This window comes from Drosophila erecta, unplaced genomic scaffold (assembly GCF_003286155.1).
Source record: "Drosophila erecta strain 14021-0224.00,06,07 unplaced genomic scaffold, DereRS2 tig00000126-arrow-pilon, whole genome shotgun sequence".
NCBI lineage: Eukaryota > Metazoa > Arthropoda > Insecta > Diptera > Drosophilidae > Drosophila > Drosophila erecta.
This window is the reverse complement of record NW_020825209.1, coordinates 15,163,169-15,179,413: the sequence shown is the minus strand read 5'-3', so window position 1 is coordinate 15,179,413 and position 16,245 is coordinate 15,163,169. Positions and strand designations below refer to the sequence as shown.

The 16,245-nt window shown below is 49.2% G+C and overlaps 3 protein-coding genes across 6 annotated transcripts in view; 2 read left to right on the top strand and 1 right to left on the bottom strand.

Moving 5' to 3' along the window:
• LOC6549918 (glycine-rich cell wall structural protein 1) overlaps window positions 1-13,251 on the top strand; it is a 52,801-nt gene extending 39,550 nt beyond the window's left edge. The window contains exons 2-4 of one of the 4 annotated variants that reach the window (XM_026981581.1): window positions 6,845-6,957; window positions 7,394-7,588; window positions 11,971-13,251. In XM_026981581.1, coding sequence (XP_026837382.1) covers window positions 6,873-6,957; window positions 7,394-7,588; window positions 11,971-12,902 — 1,212 coding nt within the window. In that variant the 5' untranslated portion in view covers window positions 6,845-6,872 and the 3' untranslated portion in view covers window positions 12,903-13,251. Of the gene's footprint in view, window positions 1-6,844; window positions 6,958-7,393; window positions 7,589-8,810; window positions 10,988-11,970 lie in introns of those variants that run through there. The other 3 variants (XM_026981584.1, XM_026981582.1, XM_026981583.1) reach the window with 3 other exon arrangements.
• On the bottom strand, window positions 426-1,396 carry LOC6549919 (serine protease SP24D). Its single transcript, XM_001978635.2, has 2 exons — window positions 1,062-1,396; window positions 426-1,000 (listed from the first exon to the last, which is right to left on the bottom strand). The coding sequence occupies exons 1-2, from the start codon at window positions 1,310-1,312 to the stop codon at window positions 466-468; spliced, it is 786 nt and encodes a 261-aa protein (XP_001978671.1). The 5' UTR covers window positions 1,313-1,396; the 3' UTR covers window positions 426-465.
• Window positions 13,252-15,178: 1,927 nt separating the features above from the next.
• On the top strand, window positions 15,179-15,983 carry LOC6549917 (mitochondrial import inner membrane translocase subunit Tim17-B). Its single transcript, XM_001978633.2, has one exon. It carries the CDS (start codon window positions 15,301-15,303, stop codon window positions 15,859-15,861), a length of 561 nt encoding a protein of 186 aa, XP_001978669.1. The 5' UTR covers window positions 15,179-15,300; the 3' UTR covers window positions 15,862-15,983.
• Window positions 15,984-16,245: the final 262 nt, after the last annotated feature.

The window sequence follows — 16,245 nt, the reverse complement described above, 5'->3', positions numbered from 1 at the left end:
GCCCACTTGATAGTTTCCCCAACCGAATCCAAGCCCACTCACTGCCAGTCGATGGAGCGCGAGCGACTGAAGAGTCCTCGCAAAGTTTCCTCAAGTTGATCGAAAAATAAAGCGCGCATAGTTGCCAGGCAATCGGGGGATGTCCTGGCCAGGATGCATTCCCCTCCCGCTTCATTATGTTGCGCGACAACTCTTTTGGGCCAGCAATCAGCCGTGGATTGTTTGCGAAGAGCCATGGAAGTCATGGTCTGGCTGGATTTATTGCAGCCAAAAGTGCCGCCAAGAGGCCAGAAGTCATTGGCTCGATTTATGGTATTTTCGAATTTTGACGGGCTTCGCCGAATAGCAGTCGCCCTGCCTCCTTTTGGCCAACAAGGCGATGTTGCCCAACCCTTGAGATGCAGGACACAAAGATACAACTTTCGTATTTTGAAAATGCTCATGATTGTGGGTATTTGTGCCGCTCTACAAACCCGCCGTCGCCGCGATCCAGGCCCTAACCTTGGAGATCCTCAGGTAGCCATCGGGAGCAGCCCTGCCACAGCCACCGCCGAGGAGCAAGCTGGCCAGGCCCACCACCTTGCCCCCGTAAGTGGCCGGTCCGCCGGAGTCGCCATAACAGGCACCCCTGTTCTTGGGATGCAGCAGGCAAATCATGGAGTCCGGCAGGTGAGAGTAGAAGAGCCAGCGACAGGTCCGCCTGGATATGCTGGTCAGCTGCACGAAGAGCAGGCTGTCGGAGAGGGGTCCCTGCTCGGCGATGTTGCCCCAGCCGGAGATGAGCACGGAGGCGCAGTTGGGCGGATCCTCGGTGGCCAGCGGAATGGCCGCTATGCTGGTGTCAAAGGTCAGCGGACTCTGCAGTCGCAGCACGGCCAGGTCGTTGTGGCCGCCTGTGGCATAGTTGGGATGCATGGTGACTTCGGCCACCGGAATGCGCACGCCGCCGCTGGAGAGGAGCAGGCTGCCCGCCTGAACCGCCCATAAGTCCGCCGGAACTCTGAGGCGCAGATATGGCATTTCTTGCGAGGTGAAAGACCAACAGTTTGGATCATACTTACACGACATCGCCGTGCTTCACGCAGTGGCCAGCGGTGATGACGTGGGTGGCTGAGATGATGACTCCTCCGCAGTAGTGTTCTCCTCGCAGACGCAGGGAGATCTGGTGGGGAAACTGACCCTCCTTCGCCTCGGTGCCGCCCACGATTCGGGGTTCTATCGGGGATTCACTGCGGTTTTGGGCCACGTCCTGCCCCAGTGTTCCCTGGACACCATAAAGCAGCAGTAGCAGATTAGTCCACAATGCTGGCATGACTTAATGGGTGGAGCTCCTGTTAGGTTTTACTCGCCGAAAGTCGTTTTCAGCTGTATACATAGGGTAGTTAATAAATAAGTAATGGCACTCATCATCATTAGTATTGCTATTCAGCTGCATGCAAAGTGGCTTAGATTTTCGCCTCCGCGGCCACCTAATTACCAGGGAATTATAATGGAATACCAGGTTCCAGAAAACCAACTAGCAGCAGTTTCCAACTTTAAGCCCAACCGCACATGGCTGGCAATTGAATTCGCCGGCGAACTGAAAGTGAATAAGATTCAGCGATTAGGCGAGCAAACAAAGCTTTGACCCCTAACCCCTAACCCTTAACCCTTACCAGCATCTGATATGCTCAGTGTTCAGGCGAATGGCTCGCTAACATTTGAACATTCGACCCCGACAGCGACTCATACGAGCAGCTTCCAATGGACAGCCATCGGAGATAGCACTCCTCCCCCTTTGGGCCGCCGGATTAACCCAGTTAGTGACCACCCACCGCACCACCGCACCACCGCACCACCGGCCAAGCGCACCACTGCGCAACCAAACACCTTCCATCGCCGAGTGCCATGCATTTTTCATGGCCCGCCACGAGCTCAGCTGCTCCACTAAATTAACGAAATCAATCATCATCATCATCGTCGTGGCGGCATGGCACCTGACATACACTGAAAAACATGGCAGGCAGCTTTGCTCATTTGATGACAAGCGAGAGAGACGAACTAGCAAGTAAAACAACAAAAGGCACTGCTTACCAGTACTAAATGCAAGAAAAGAAGTGGCAACAACTTATAAGAATTACTATTTGATAATGTTACTTGATATAGTACACTTATATATATAGTACAGTAAGTACTACATACTCGCATTCACAATCAGTCACCTTTTGTGGCGCTGCCAAATCGAGGACCCGTTTCTCGCCGTGCACTTTTGTCCAGCAAGGCGCCACATGCCGCTTCTCCCACGCTGCGAAATGAGAATTAAATAAAAAACTGTCAGAGCCAAGAAATGCGAGCCCATTCATCACCCGATTGTTGGGGGCTAGTAATTTGTAACCTAATTGAATGCGTGAGCGCCGGCGGCCCAAATCACGCATACGCCCCGTTGCACCGCCTCAATATGGGTTTCAATTTCGGCTGCAGTCGGCGGCCTTTTTTAATTATGGCTGCAGTCGGAAACTCTTTGGAGCTTTTATTTGGCCGCCGCCTTGCGTAGCACACATGCCACGCCCCTCCCATCCGCACCCGCCCACTAGGCTCTTTATGTGAAGTTTTTAATTAACTGCCTTACAAAGATTTTCCTTCTTCCGGTATTTTTCACTAGCTTTCCCTCTTTCTTTTTTTTGTATTTGTGTTGCCTGCCTTTTTGTGATACGCTGCTGGCGCCGAGCCTGTTCTGGCCACAAATTGACATTTTTGCCGGCAACAGGAGGGAATGGGACACCTTTTTGACGATTTTGGCCCTCCGTTTTTAGATTTTTTTACGCCTCGCCACTTTTTGTAGTTCGCTGGCGGAATTTAATAAGCCAGAAATGCGACAGCCGAATTTGAAAAATCAGCCAGCGACTTTCCGTAATTAAAGTCGCGCTCGCTGGACTTTTTTTGGCGCTACACTCAGAGAAACGCAAGCTTAGACAAATATCCAATGTTGCAGGGTAGTGATATTCAAGATATTCATTTGCTTGTATTTTGAGATCAAACATTAAAGTATTTTTTACTTTGCAATTTAGCCAAAACTTGCATTCTAATTACACTTTGTAATACATCGTCAAGAAAATGAAATGTAAGTGGAGTTTATCCCAGTGCTATGTCGCATGGCGACCACGCCCCCTAGTCCCAACGCCCGGCTAATGACAAATGGTTGTCAGTTTGTCAGTTTGTCAGTTGGCCGCTGCAACAACTGCAGATAAAAAGAGAGCAGCGCTTTTTTGCACCTATTTTGGCAGGCCAAAGGGCAAACTGCGGACTTTTCCGGGGAGTGGGAGAAGTTTTTGAAATGAATTGGAACTAATGAATGAGGGAATGGGTGAATGAGTGAATGAGCTCGGGGCTTGCCAAACTGGCAGACTGGCAAACTGGCAGACTGGCAAACTGGCAGACTGGCGAACTGGTGAAGCGGCGGAGGCAGCAGCTGCTCGTTCGCCTGTGCAATTAACTGTGAAAATGCTGTCACAATATTTAAAAGTTTTAATTGTTTGTTCAATTGCAATTGCAATTTCAAACTGGCGCCAAACTTTGCGCTTTTGTTGTTTTAAACTTGTTCAGCGACTCTCGCTCTCTGATGTCGCCTCCTCCGGGTCCTCCTCCGCTCCTCCGCTCGACTTTTCTGTTCCTCGTCTTTTGAGGCGGGCAAAAAATAATTTAACATGAATATATCGCATTTCATGGAGTCATACATCACGAGGCCGTCGGAGGGCTAGGGGGCGTGGCCGGCCGGCGGGCAAGTGACAGCACTAACATAAACCACAATAATATCCAAAGTCATGAAGGAAGTAACCAAGTGTGAATTTTCGGTTTATGCCTTGCGAACCCAAGCGTTGAAGCGGCGCTGCTGCTGCTGCTGCTGTTTTCCCCCTTCCCGCCGCTTTTCCGCTTTCCCTCGGGCGGCGCTCGTCGGTGTGGCTTGCTCTCCTTCCTGTTCTCGGTGGGTCACATGGGCGGGCACCGGATTTATAGCTTCACTTGGCCACACTGGCGGAGTGGAGTTTCTGCAAAAATGCGGGGCTCTTGCTTAATAGCTTAAGCGCAGTGCACTTGCAGTATTCCAATTAACTCTTTACTACTTATTTGTGAGATGTATATAATATAATTCCTAGTACATCACCTTCTTTAAGCTTCATACTTTGTGTGGCCAGAAATTTAAATTAATTCATTTCAAAAGTTCCCAAAACAGCAGTCAAGTTAAGCTGCTCCATACCATGAAAACATATTATTTTTATCACATTATGGACGGACTTTCACAAATCAAGTGGATGCAACTTCGCAAATATGTTTGCCCAATATTACGGCTGTTGTTCTTATTTTAGAGACCACTTTCCAAGGCTGCGCACACTGGGCGTCCTGCGGTTAAGGCCCCTTTTTGCGGACTCCATCCTGGGTTCCTGTGCTCCTGCCCCCCAGCACAGCCCCCTCAGACGCCACTGACCGCTTGGCTGGGCACCCCATGCAGTTGTTTTATTTGCGCTTCCGTTTCGCGGACAGTTTGCTTTGCTGTTTTTACTTCATTTTTCTCGAGTTCCGCACGCCGTATCTAACCGTCTCTGTAGCTCCGTTTTTGGTGTTTTTGTTACTCGCATTTGTTTCTTGTTTTTTTCAGTTTGTTTCCTCCGCTTGCAACAGAAAAATGTTGCAACAAAACATTTACGACGTCATCGTTTCACAATTTTCGTGCTGCGAGCCCCCTTTTGCTCACTTTCGCGCTGTCCTAGAATCCGTGTTTTGTATTTGTGTGTTGTGTCTTGAAATGAAAATTGTTGTTGCCGCTCTCGTTCTTCGTGTTGTTGCACAAGGCCCGCCCACGCCACCACCGCCCCTCCTGCTGCTGCGGTAGAAAAAAAGTAAGAAAAAGAACAGTGGCAAAAAAGAGAGGCAAACCTTGTGTCATTTATCATGCATTTCCACTTTTGGCTTCCGTCGACCGGGACGTGGCCCGCACAGACAAATGTACGGGGACAGCCGGACGGACAAGCGGACAGACGAACGGACAACGGACAACGGACAAACGGACAATCAGACAACCGGACGGACAAACGGACAAACGGACAGCACCCGAGTCGAATTGCGGGTAGGAAAGGCACAAGCTCTTTAAAGCACTGAAACGGGGTTCTTAGGCTTTCCTATATGCAGGAAAACTTCTTAACCGTACCTACTAATGTTCTTAGATTTAATTTAAATAGAGGCTATCTTTTGGTGAACTGACTAAGTGAACTTTTATTGTTGCAATTAAAAGTATTACATTTTTAATGCTTTGAATCCGAAACAAATGAAATGAAATGAAAGCAAGGATATAACAAAGAGACATAATATCATATGTGGTTGATTCACTGATGCCAGATTGCAAATTAGCATGGTTGTTAACGTAATTAAACAAAGGGAGATCCATTGGGTTTTTATTATGGGAAGCCTACTCCTTTTTTCCGATTATTTCTGTCACTTTCCATCTAGCCAGTCATGCATATTTTGTGGGTCTGCAAAATGGGGAAAGGCAGCATTTTTCATTTGGTCATTCCCAAAAAAATTCCCTTTCATGCAGAAGGACAAAGATCTTTAAGCGGAATTCGAAATTAATCAAGACGAACGAACCCTAAATTCATTTCCTCCACGGCTGAGCAACATTTTCCGCTCGTGTCCCCCGAATAAATAGCCGAGTCATTTGTGAAATTTGAATATGGAAATGTTGCGAGTGGACGATGGCCAGGAGGGGAAAATTATGAAAAAGTTCTGGAAACTGTTTGATATTGAAAATAAAAAAATTCGAGGCCTCCCCTTTTTGTTTCACTCACTGGAGGGCAATTGATTAAGGGCGACGTGATGGTGATGGAGATGGTGATGGAGTGCCTGTTCCAGGTGGACTGACTGGAATGAGTTGACGATTTCCTAGGTCCTTGAAGAGTGCTGGGAAAGGAATTTCCCGCTTTCTTAAGAATTTTCTCCAGAACGCTGTGCAGTGAAATGATTTGTAATATTTTGAAGTAAAGAACAAACAGCTTTGCGCTCACGCTCGAAAGGAAAATTTAAATCCACAAATATTTTCCAAGTTTTTTGAAAATACTTCCAACTTATCGAGTGCTTTTTTCGTGGGGATTTTCTAGTCTGCAGCGTGGATTTTGTTTGCAGGCAGAGCAGCTGGCTCGATCATGTGGCATGTGGGTACTCGAGTCTCGACTTTTTCTGCCAGACAAATGCGACGCCATTTGGTCGCTCCCCATCTCCATCGCCATCTCCATTTGGCCATTTCTTTGCCCAAACTTTCCCATTTCTCTGCGACGCATCGGGACCGCAATGAACTTGAGCCAGCTGTCAATGTGATAAATAAACTTGGCTTGCAAAAAGGGTGCGGCCCCCTGGCTCTGCTGCAGCATATAAATAATAATCAGGCAACGGCTGTCCCAGGCGTCTAGGCACAGTGCGTTTCGCAAGTGTAAGGCTGCGCGGTACGTGGAATTTTAAAGAGACCACATGGGCTAAGTCCCACCAATTTCCCACCTATTTGTTGGCAAGAAAAAAATATACTTTGGTTGGGACTTAAACCAAGTCGCAGTCTAATTTCAATATAAATTTGGTGTTAAGCCGAATATACGAGTATGTACTGTAATCTGGTCGGCTAAATATATTTATAAGAATATTTTTTGTACCAAAAAGCAGAAAAAATTGCACCGAATACCAACTGGCACTGCAAACTCGTGATGCAGTTTTGATTGGTTACTTCGGACATATGCGCATGCAAGCAAACTGCTTTCCAACTTCTTTTAACTCTTGTGCGCAAGTTGGCCAACTGAAAAGTGTATTTTCCATCTTGTACTTTCAGCAACTTCTGATCCAAGGGCGTGGCATCGATGGCGAGCAACAGGATGCTGGCACTGCCTCTGCTGACTCTGGCGGTCCTCGCCAGCTGCGGCTACACCGTGGAGGCCTACTCCAGTACGTATACGTGATATTCCGGGTGGGGAGTTGGCTTTCGCGGACGCTATTGTATTTGCAATGTATTTTCCGGGAAAGCCAACGCCCCCCACTGGCATTTGTCGTGTTGTGTAATCAGTAATCCCGAGATGAGCACCGATCCGTTGGATCGGTGGTGAACCCTTTCATGCCTTCATCAACCCTTGCCCCACCATCATTGACATACTGAAGCCAGATGTGATATCCCCGATTTTGAGCAGGCTTATAATTTGTTTTTCTTTTTTCCGTATGATTTGAAACACCCACTCTGCTCCACAAAACACACACTGAAACCTGCAATCCGCAATCCGCCATCCGCAACCCGAAATCCGCAATCCGCAACCCGTAAATCGTAATCCGTAATCCGCAATCCGCAATCCGTAATCCCTGAACCTAATCGAATTTCCCGCGGGCGAAGAGTACGGCCGTGGATGCGGGGACATTGGCTGCCTGCCCACCGAGGAGTGCGTCATCACCAGCGACTCGTGCAGCTACAACCAGCGGGACGGCAAGGATTGCGGCAACTATCCCACCTGCAAGCGGCGCTCCGGCGGAGGATCATCCGCCTCGAACAGCAGCCCCAACTTGGCAGCCCCCTCGGCCAATCCGTCAGGTATTTAGCTTGGAATCCCCCACTTGATTACTCATTGTGCGCTTCCCTGGGGGAGTTGTCCAGGCGATTGGCATCGTGTTTCGTAGTTCGCAATTCGCAATTCGTAATTCGAGGTTTGGCGACCGGCGATTGGCGACCGCATCTTTTTGGTTCCTCAAAACGAGTTTTTGCGGGTTAATTGCAACGATTTGTGGCCAGAAGACGGGCTTTTCTGGGGCACAAGAACTGGCTTCGGGCGCCGAAGATTACAATAGCCTCGCGGAGTCGGGAAGGAGCATTTCCCTGAATATACAAGTAATTGGGAATTATAAGCCTTTTGCCAACATGATAATTATTACATTATCAAGTTTTCCCATTCTCTATCCGACCGTTGAGACTCTGCAAGGCTATTAGCTTTATTCCAAATTATCGAACTTTTTTTTGTTGGTTATTTTGTTTGGCCCCAACGTATTTGTTATGTTTTGTGATCGTTTTCATCTATATATATATATATCTATGCTATATAGCCGTATGTAACATGTTGTATGGCGATCTAACACCCACACCTACACACTGAGCGCTTCAATCACTGAGCTCAATCAATCTAACACTCAATCTGACCTCAATCAGTCAATCAACCAATCACTCGCTCGCTCGCTCGCTCATTCATCGCCTCATTCGCTCAAGGCTTGCAAATATTCGACTGCTAACCACCCACCACCCACCACCCACCTGCCCCCGCCCCTCCCCCTCTCCGCCGCTCGCCTCTGCATGTTTGAGGTTGCCACAGCACAGAGAGAAAAAAGGCATAACAACTCGACTCAAGTGGTAAAAACCACCTCATGGGTATCAAGTATTTACAAACTCAATGCAATTTTATGAAAGCTGCACAAATTTATGATTCCATTTTGCATATCAGTGTGCTGAAGGAACAGTCAAACTCCCACAATCTTGCAGCTCTAATGGAAATACTAAGAGCATAACTATAACAATTTATTAATGTTCATATCCTGAAATTAACTACTAACTTCTGAGGAACATCAGATAGCTCTAGTTTTTGCGGAAGTTTGACCGTTGTTTGGTCCACAGCTCAATGTGCATTTTCTCTGTGCTGATCGGAGAGGGGTGGAGGGGGAGCAGGCTGGGCGGGCTGGGCGGCTGGGACCATGCCCGAAACTAACGCTAACCAGAAAACCCGCTCTCTTCTCCCCGCGTGCCAACTGCTGCCACTAACCACTAACAGGATCGAGTCTGGGCCAGGGACCCGAGAACAACATCTTTGCACCCGCCTCATCGAACCCCACGCTTAACACCTACACGTACAACCATCAGCAGGGTGGCGGCGATAGCGGTGGCGAAGGCCACGGCCACGGAAACGGAAACGGAAATGGCAACGCCGGAAACGGAAACGATCGCGACAAGGGCGGAAACGCGGGGGCGGCGGGCGCCTCCTCGACGGGCGTGATAGATCCGCACTACGTGTTCGGGGCCAAGCACCACATGCCCGTCATACCGAACATGCCCATCTTCCCGTACAACTCGCCCACGTCGGCGCCTCCGTTCCAGCAGTTCCCTCAACCCAACCATCCAGGCAGCGTACTCAATCCCGGCTACCCCATGCACGGCCTGCAGCCGGTGAACCCGTACAATCCGCCCTTCATCTTTGGCCAGCTGCCGTTCTATGGCGGCGGCGGACCGACCGGCACCGGCGGTCCGCCCGGCGGCGTTGGAGGCGGCGGCAATGGCGGCGTCGGCGGCGGCGTCGGCCTGCCCAGCTCGACGCTGGGCATCCTCGGCGGCGGCGGCGGCGGCCTGGCGCCCTACGGCAGCAACTACCAGGGCTATCAGGGCTACCAGAGCCAGCACTCCAACGCAAACATGTACAACAAGCCGCCGCCGCAGTACCAGAACCAGAACCAACAGAACCCCTACAACCGGCGCACCCAGGCGCATCCCTCGGCAGCCGGCAGTCTGGGCGGACTGGGGATGCCCGTCCTGCTCCTGGCGCTCGTCCTGGCCCTCCTGCCGCACACGTAATAAGCTGGGCGGCACCAGCGGAATAGCGGCACCAGAGCACGACTCCCGACGACCCCGGCAAATTAACCCTTCCCATATGTTCGGGATAACCTTCATGGAATGAGCCCATTTTCACTGTATTGCATTGCTCCACTAACAAGAGATCACTTTCAAAGGTTCAACGGATTCCTAGATATCCTAGATATTCCGAAAAACACTGCTTTTATTAGGCATTTAGAAATGCCGAAGCAGTAAATTTCAAATTTTCAAGCCAAGTGCTCAGTAAAAATGGGCGCTCGCCTGAACGTTATGCTCTACTTATGTCCTACTTATTATTTTCCACCTTATTGTCCTTATTTTCCTTGGTACTTGTTTGACCTTATGTTTTGGCTTAGGCTTAAGAAAAATGTAAAAGCAGTAGCAGCAGCAGTCAGCTGGGCATTTTCAAAACTGTACGACCTCAAAGTTGGTCGCTTATTTATTTAGGAACACGAACTCGAAGCAATTGCAGTTTTGCCCGCAGCTTTTGGTGCTGCGTATACGTAACTTCAAGGACCTCAGCTCACTAGGTACTTAATTGTTGTTTTTTCCCGACCAGTCCGAGGCGACTGTAGCTCTATTTGTTCCATGAGAAAATACACTTTTGCTGGGCAACTTGCATCTCCCACATAGTGGTAAATATTTCGTAGCTTTCGCTACAATTCAAAGGTTGTATTTTAATTACACTGTAAGCTGTAAGCCGTTGCCACCCCCCGTTTACCCCTCGTTCTACGTATTTTGGCACTTTTTCTCGGCAGCCCTTCCTGTCTCGCCCACACTGCGAATACTTAATTTCAATTTAATATTGTAGAAGAGCGTGTGTGTGTGTGTGTGCGCATTCGTGTGAGTTCATTGGTATGTGTGCGAATTTTCGGCCATCAGTCAAGGGGAACTGCCGCCCCTGGGAGCCGCTCTTTTTTGCAGCTCAATTAAATTGGAATTTAATTTCGGGCTTAGACAGCCAGCCTCTGGTCAGCGGGGGCGTGGCAAGTCTGACCGCCACACACGGACACACACACTCACACACACACACACACATAGACGGCACGGTTGGGTAACTTTGATGTTAATTTCATTTTTGTTGATGCTACGAATTTGCGGCCAGACACTGGCGGATCCAGGGCTTTCGATGATGCCACTGCAACTGGCGCTGCTGCTGCAGTCACAAATACAGCTACAGATACAGATACAGATACAGATACAGATACTTAGACGGATAGTGTTGTAGATACAAGATACGCATGTCAATCAAAATGCATAATGAGCTACATTCGAGAGCAGAGCACCAAGTGCGCTGCGTGCAACCAGAAGCGATTGTTTTTTTTATACGATTACGAATATGAATAAATAACCACTGAAGCAAGTTGAATGGCATTTTAAAAGACAAACGAACAAGAATTAAGCTAGCCTAAGGTGTTCAAAACTAATCTGAAGTAAAAACTCAAAACTAAATGCAGAAACTAGGTTTTAAGTGCTGCTGATTCGCGAAACGAATCAAATGAAATCAAACAATGTCGCAGAAGGCATTTACATTACTAACAAACTGCCAGAAAGACAAATACATATACCAAATCGAAGCCAAACAGCAAAATCAAAACAGAAACAAAGAGACAAACACAAATTGTTAAGTATTTCAAACACCCAGGTTAGGCACACAAGTCCCAGAGATTCAAAACATAACGATTTTGTCGCTGTAAATTCCGGATAAAAAGCACTCATGTCGAGCATATTTACTCCGTCCGTTTGTATTTGTATTTGCACACACTTGATTTGGGCCACCAACTAATGCTGACTTCATTTGCGATCTCTGAACCGGAACCATGTAAACACTACGACCAGTATTAACCAAACCGAAGTCATTCTATCGATGTAAGATGCAACCCGCTACCACTACCACTACCACTACCCACGTCAGTAGCACACACAATCCTACCCACATACTCATACACGGCGAGGAAATGGCGGAGCAAACAATAAGTATTCGAGTATTTACTAATCAAAACCACAGACTACAGAGTTGTACATAGCATTAAATACACGGATACGGATATATTTAATATGTAATACTGAAGCGAAGACTTAACTAGACTAAGTTCGGGCGACAAAAACTCAAAGTTGTGTAGACTTAAAGCGGCATGGTAATTAATCAATCGCGTAGGCTAAGTCCATTGATTGTAACCCGAGCGACCCATTGATTGTTTTAATATTTTCGTTGTTTACCCGCCTAATTTGTGTTGTTTACGTTTTTGTGTTCTATCTTATCTCCCCTTATGCTTTCGATTCGGTTCGAATCCCCCGCTTTTGTGGCTAACCCAACTGCTTGCGCACTGCTTTGCCGACTGACCCAGAGGTGAGCCATAACGCATACGCCCCGAATGCCCCGAGTGCCCCGTTGCCGGAAGCGGATGCGAGCGGTGGTGCTGGCTACGGTGGTGCTGCGGGCGGTGGTGGTGGCGGTGGTGGAAGCGGCGGATATGGTGGAGGCTTCTCGGCTGGCGGCCACTCCCTGTACCCCAGCCTACCCAACTCCAATGGCGGCGGAGGAGGCGGCGGTGCGGCGCCCTACAACCCATACGTCGGCGGTGGCGGTGGCGGTGGCGGCAACGGTGGATACGGCGGCTACAATCCCTACAACGGCGGCTACCAGCCACCAGCTTCGGGCGGCTATCAACCCCAAGCTCCCGGCGGATACCAACCCAGACCTGGCTACACGCCACCCGCCCCGGGCTACGAGAACAATGGTGGCGGTGGTGCTCAGAAGCCCAAGGACAAGCAGGGCGGCTTCTTCTCCAACTTCTTCTCGAATCCGGCGGTGAGTCAAGCGGTGTCCGGTATCATTGCAGGCCAGATAGCCAAGCAACTGCAGGGCGGCGGAGCCGGAGGAGCCGGCGGTGGCCAGCAGCCTGGTGGCTACCAGCCGAGCGGTGGCTATGGCGGCGGACCGGCAGCAGGAGGTGGCGGCGGCGGCGGCGGCGGATCCGGTGGCAGCAACATCCTTGGAGGCCTCCTGGGATCCGTGCTAACCGGCGGTGGTGGCAACGCAGGCGCTGGCGGCGGTGGTGCTAGCAGCTTCCTGGGCAGCCTGCTCAGTGGCGGAAACTCCAACAGAGGTGCTCAGCAAGGAGGCGGAGGCTCTGGAGGACTGGGCGACATCTTCAGCTCGAAGAACTTCGGCGGCCTCTTCAGCGAGAATCCCTCGTCCAGGGGCGGCGGCTCCTCCTCCGCCGACGGAGCACCCAAGGGCTATCCCACCCAGGCACCGGGCAACTACTACGGCTAAGCTGTTACGGCTGAGGTAGTGCAGCTACCACGTGGAGATCGACTTTAGGGTCTCCTTTAAGACAGTCTTTTTTTCGTCCCTCGGCAATGTAATCAAATGGAGAACTTTCAACGAAATTAACTGAAATATATAAGCATATTATACGAAACTATTAATGACGATATACAAATACAATACATATATACAAGCATATATACTCGATAATTGAGAAACAGCCACATGTAATTTGAGATACCGTGCGCGCAGAATCCCCAGAAAACCACAGATCCCAATTCGGAGTTCATTTGTAAATAGAAAAGTAACTGATATTGAATTTGAACAAGATAATATACGTAAGAATTGAAAGCCAGTTCATTGCGTTTTCATTGTGATTGGTTGGTTTGAAAGTGAGCCAAAATGTTCACCTTCGAGTTGGTAAGTTGATTCAGGTGCTCGTGGGGATAATATCAAAGATATCCCTTGCTTTTTGATTTATTTTTAACACAACTATTTTATTATGAAAAGTTCAAACAGGCGTAACGAAGAATCCCTCCAATTTGTTAGGAAGTGCAAAAAATGTATCAAACTTGAATAACAAAATGTAACGACTTGCAAGATTTGCTCAGCTGGGCAAAATTATGTTTGAAATAGCAGCTTAGGCTTAAAATAATTGTAAAGTTTGCACATTTAAGGGGCATATGTTAAGTAGTCTATAAATTCGTACAAATTCGTGTCCAAAAATCTCGCAAGAAAAGGTAAAATATAGCTGATATTGACGTGTTCCAATACCCGAGTCAACCTCCATAAAATAGCAGTGAGTGGTTCCAGCCACAACACAAGTTGGCCAGAAGCATATGTGTGTATCCGGAGGTTTCCAAGCAAATGGAAAGTGTAAATGGCTTTGGGAAAAATCCGCAAAAATAACAGAGATCCTTAATCAACGCGATCATAACTTTTTAAGAGGCTGTTGACTGAAGGCAACCGGATTTGCAGCCCAGAAAGTTGGCCGAGTTGGCAAAGTTTCGCATTCGGGCGGCACTCGAAATGCGCAGCGTTTCCGTTGCAGTTTCACCTGTCCTGAACCGTCCCATTCCCAATCCCGTCCCGCCTGGGCCTCCGCGTGGCCACACACTCGGCAGCTCTGCACTTGGCAGTTGGAAGTTGGCCGAAGGAGCGGGAGGAGCTGGAGGAGCTGGAGGAGCTGGAGGGGGAGCCATTGCCGCTCTGGCAAACATTTTGTTGCCTTTGTTGGCCGGAATGTTGCTGCTGCACTGCAACAATATATTATGCGCTAAGCTCCTCAACTATGCAGCCGGCGGATGGGTGGCCATTTGGCTTCGGCTTGGCTATGGCGGCTATGGCTTTGGCTTTGGCTTTGGCTCTGGTTAACCGACTACCGTTTTGTAATTTATTTAAGTAATAAAATAAATATACGTACGTTATATGGTACGTACGTTGCGCACCTGGCCGTCTGAATTGCCCTCTGCTCGGGCTGCTGCTCCATGGATGTGGGTGTGGATGTGGATGTGGGCGTGGGCGTGGATGTTGCTGCGTGGCTGCCGCTCCATGGATGTGGATATGGATGCGAGCCGACGGTGGGTTTGTTGTCAGGCGAAAGTGCGCTTCAAGTGCACCAAGCACCCACTTGGCCAAAGTGAATTTAGTGTCAAGTGCAGGAAAATGTGAAAAGCAGCTGCGAGTTAGTTTTTCATATTTAAGCAGCACTTCACCCAGCAGCAGCAACAACAACAACAAGGCGGCAACAACAACAACTCACACTGGTCGCTTGTCTATGCAAAATGGATTACTTTTCGCCTTGGGAGGTTTGTATTTCGTGTGCCCATTAGCCAGACAATTTCTTTCGGGATCGAGGAGGCAGGAGCCACTTTTTTCGACTGGCCCAATCTAAGTTGGCCATAATTACGAACGGCTTATACGAAGGCTTTTACTCAGCTTACAAGTATTCTGCTCAAAATAAGTTTTGCCTACTTATAAGCGACTTCTTTTATAAGGCAAGTGAATTCCCCCACCTACACCAGTTACTAATGAAAGTTTAGTGACGATCGCACGAGGAAAAATGATTTCACAGTTGACCTAATCAGTCTGGGTCAGCAATCATTCAGTTTTCCATTTTTTCGTGTACGCATGTGTAAAAACCTTTTTCGCACACCCGCCCGGTGCGATTCGTCACTACGTGCGACGGCGTGTGAGGTTTTTTTGTACTATAATTTGAAAGCTTCAAGTAGGCTACGTATGGAGCGTTATTTAATGAACTTCGTAGTCCAGCCTTACTTCCCATCACATTTGTTTCAAGCTCCATCGTAGCTGAGAAAAGTCGTGTGTCGTTGCGTAACAAATTCAGTTTGGAGTTTTCAATTTCGGCCAGATATAGGAGTAATTGAACTGAAAGACTATAGAAATGGAAGAGTACTCGCGCGAGCCGTGTCCCTTTCGCATCGTCGACGACTGTGGCGGGGCCTTCACCATGGGCTGCCTCGGAGGCGGACTCTTCCAGGGGCTGAAGGGATTCCGGAATGCGCCGCAAGGGTTTGGACGCCGGTTCGCCGGCGGACTGGCCGCCCTGAAGGCCAGATCGCCGACCATTGGCGGGAACTTCGCCGCCTGGGGCTGCGTCTTCAGCATCGTCGACTGCAGCCTGGTGCATCTGCGCAAGAAGGAGGATCCGTGGAACTCGATCATGAGCGGGGCGATCGCAGGTGGCATCCTGTCCTCCCGGAACGGAGTGGGCGCCATGTTCGGAAGCGCCATCATCGGCGGACTTCTGCTTTCCATGATCGAGGGCGTGGGTATTCTCTTCACCCGCACCTCCGCCGAGCAGTTCCGCAATCCCGATCCCCATGCCGACCTGGCAGCAGCCTCATTCGAATCCGGATCTGGAGCGGGAGCGGGAGCGGGCGAAATGAATTCTGCACCGGGCTTTGGATACCCCGTCGCCAAGCAGGCCAACGCAACAAACTAAATTCTTGCCGGAACTGCCACGAATAATTTTAATTGCATTCGCCTTTTGCATTCGCCCGATTACGTTGCGTGCCTCCAACTGCTCATAAAAATCCAAATTTCAAGCCTAATATATTTCGTATATTCAGGCTACATCCAAAGCAGCTGTCTTTCATTTTCTGCCTCTCGAGTTTTGTGCTACCTCTAAGCTGAGTGCAACTGTTGCACAAATTATGTGAACCTGTCCCACTGTGCACCACCCAGAAGCAGCATGTGGGCGACAGATCGAGGACCAGGACTTTTGCTTCGGGGCAAGGATTTCAGCTGGCAGCTCCTTCAGGCCAAAACAATGACGCGCCGCATTTAGAAGCCTTTCGCTCTCGCTGCCTCCCCGCACCGCAACCCC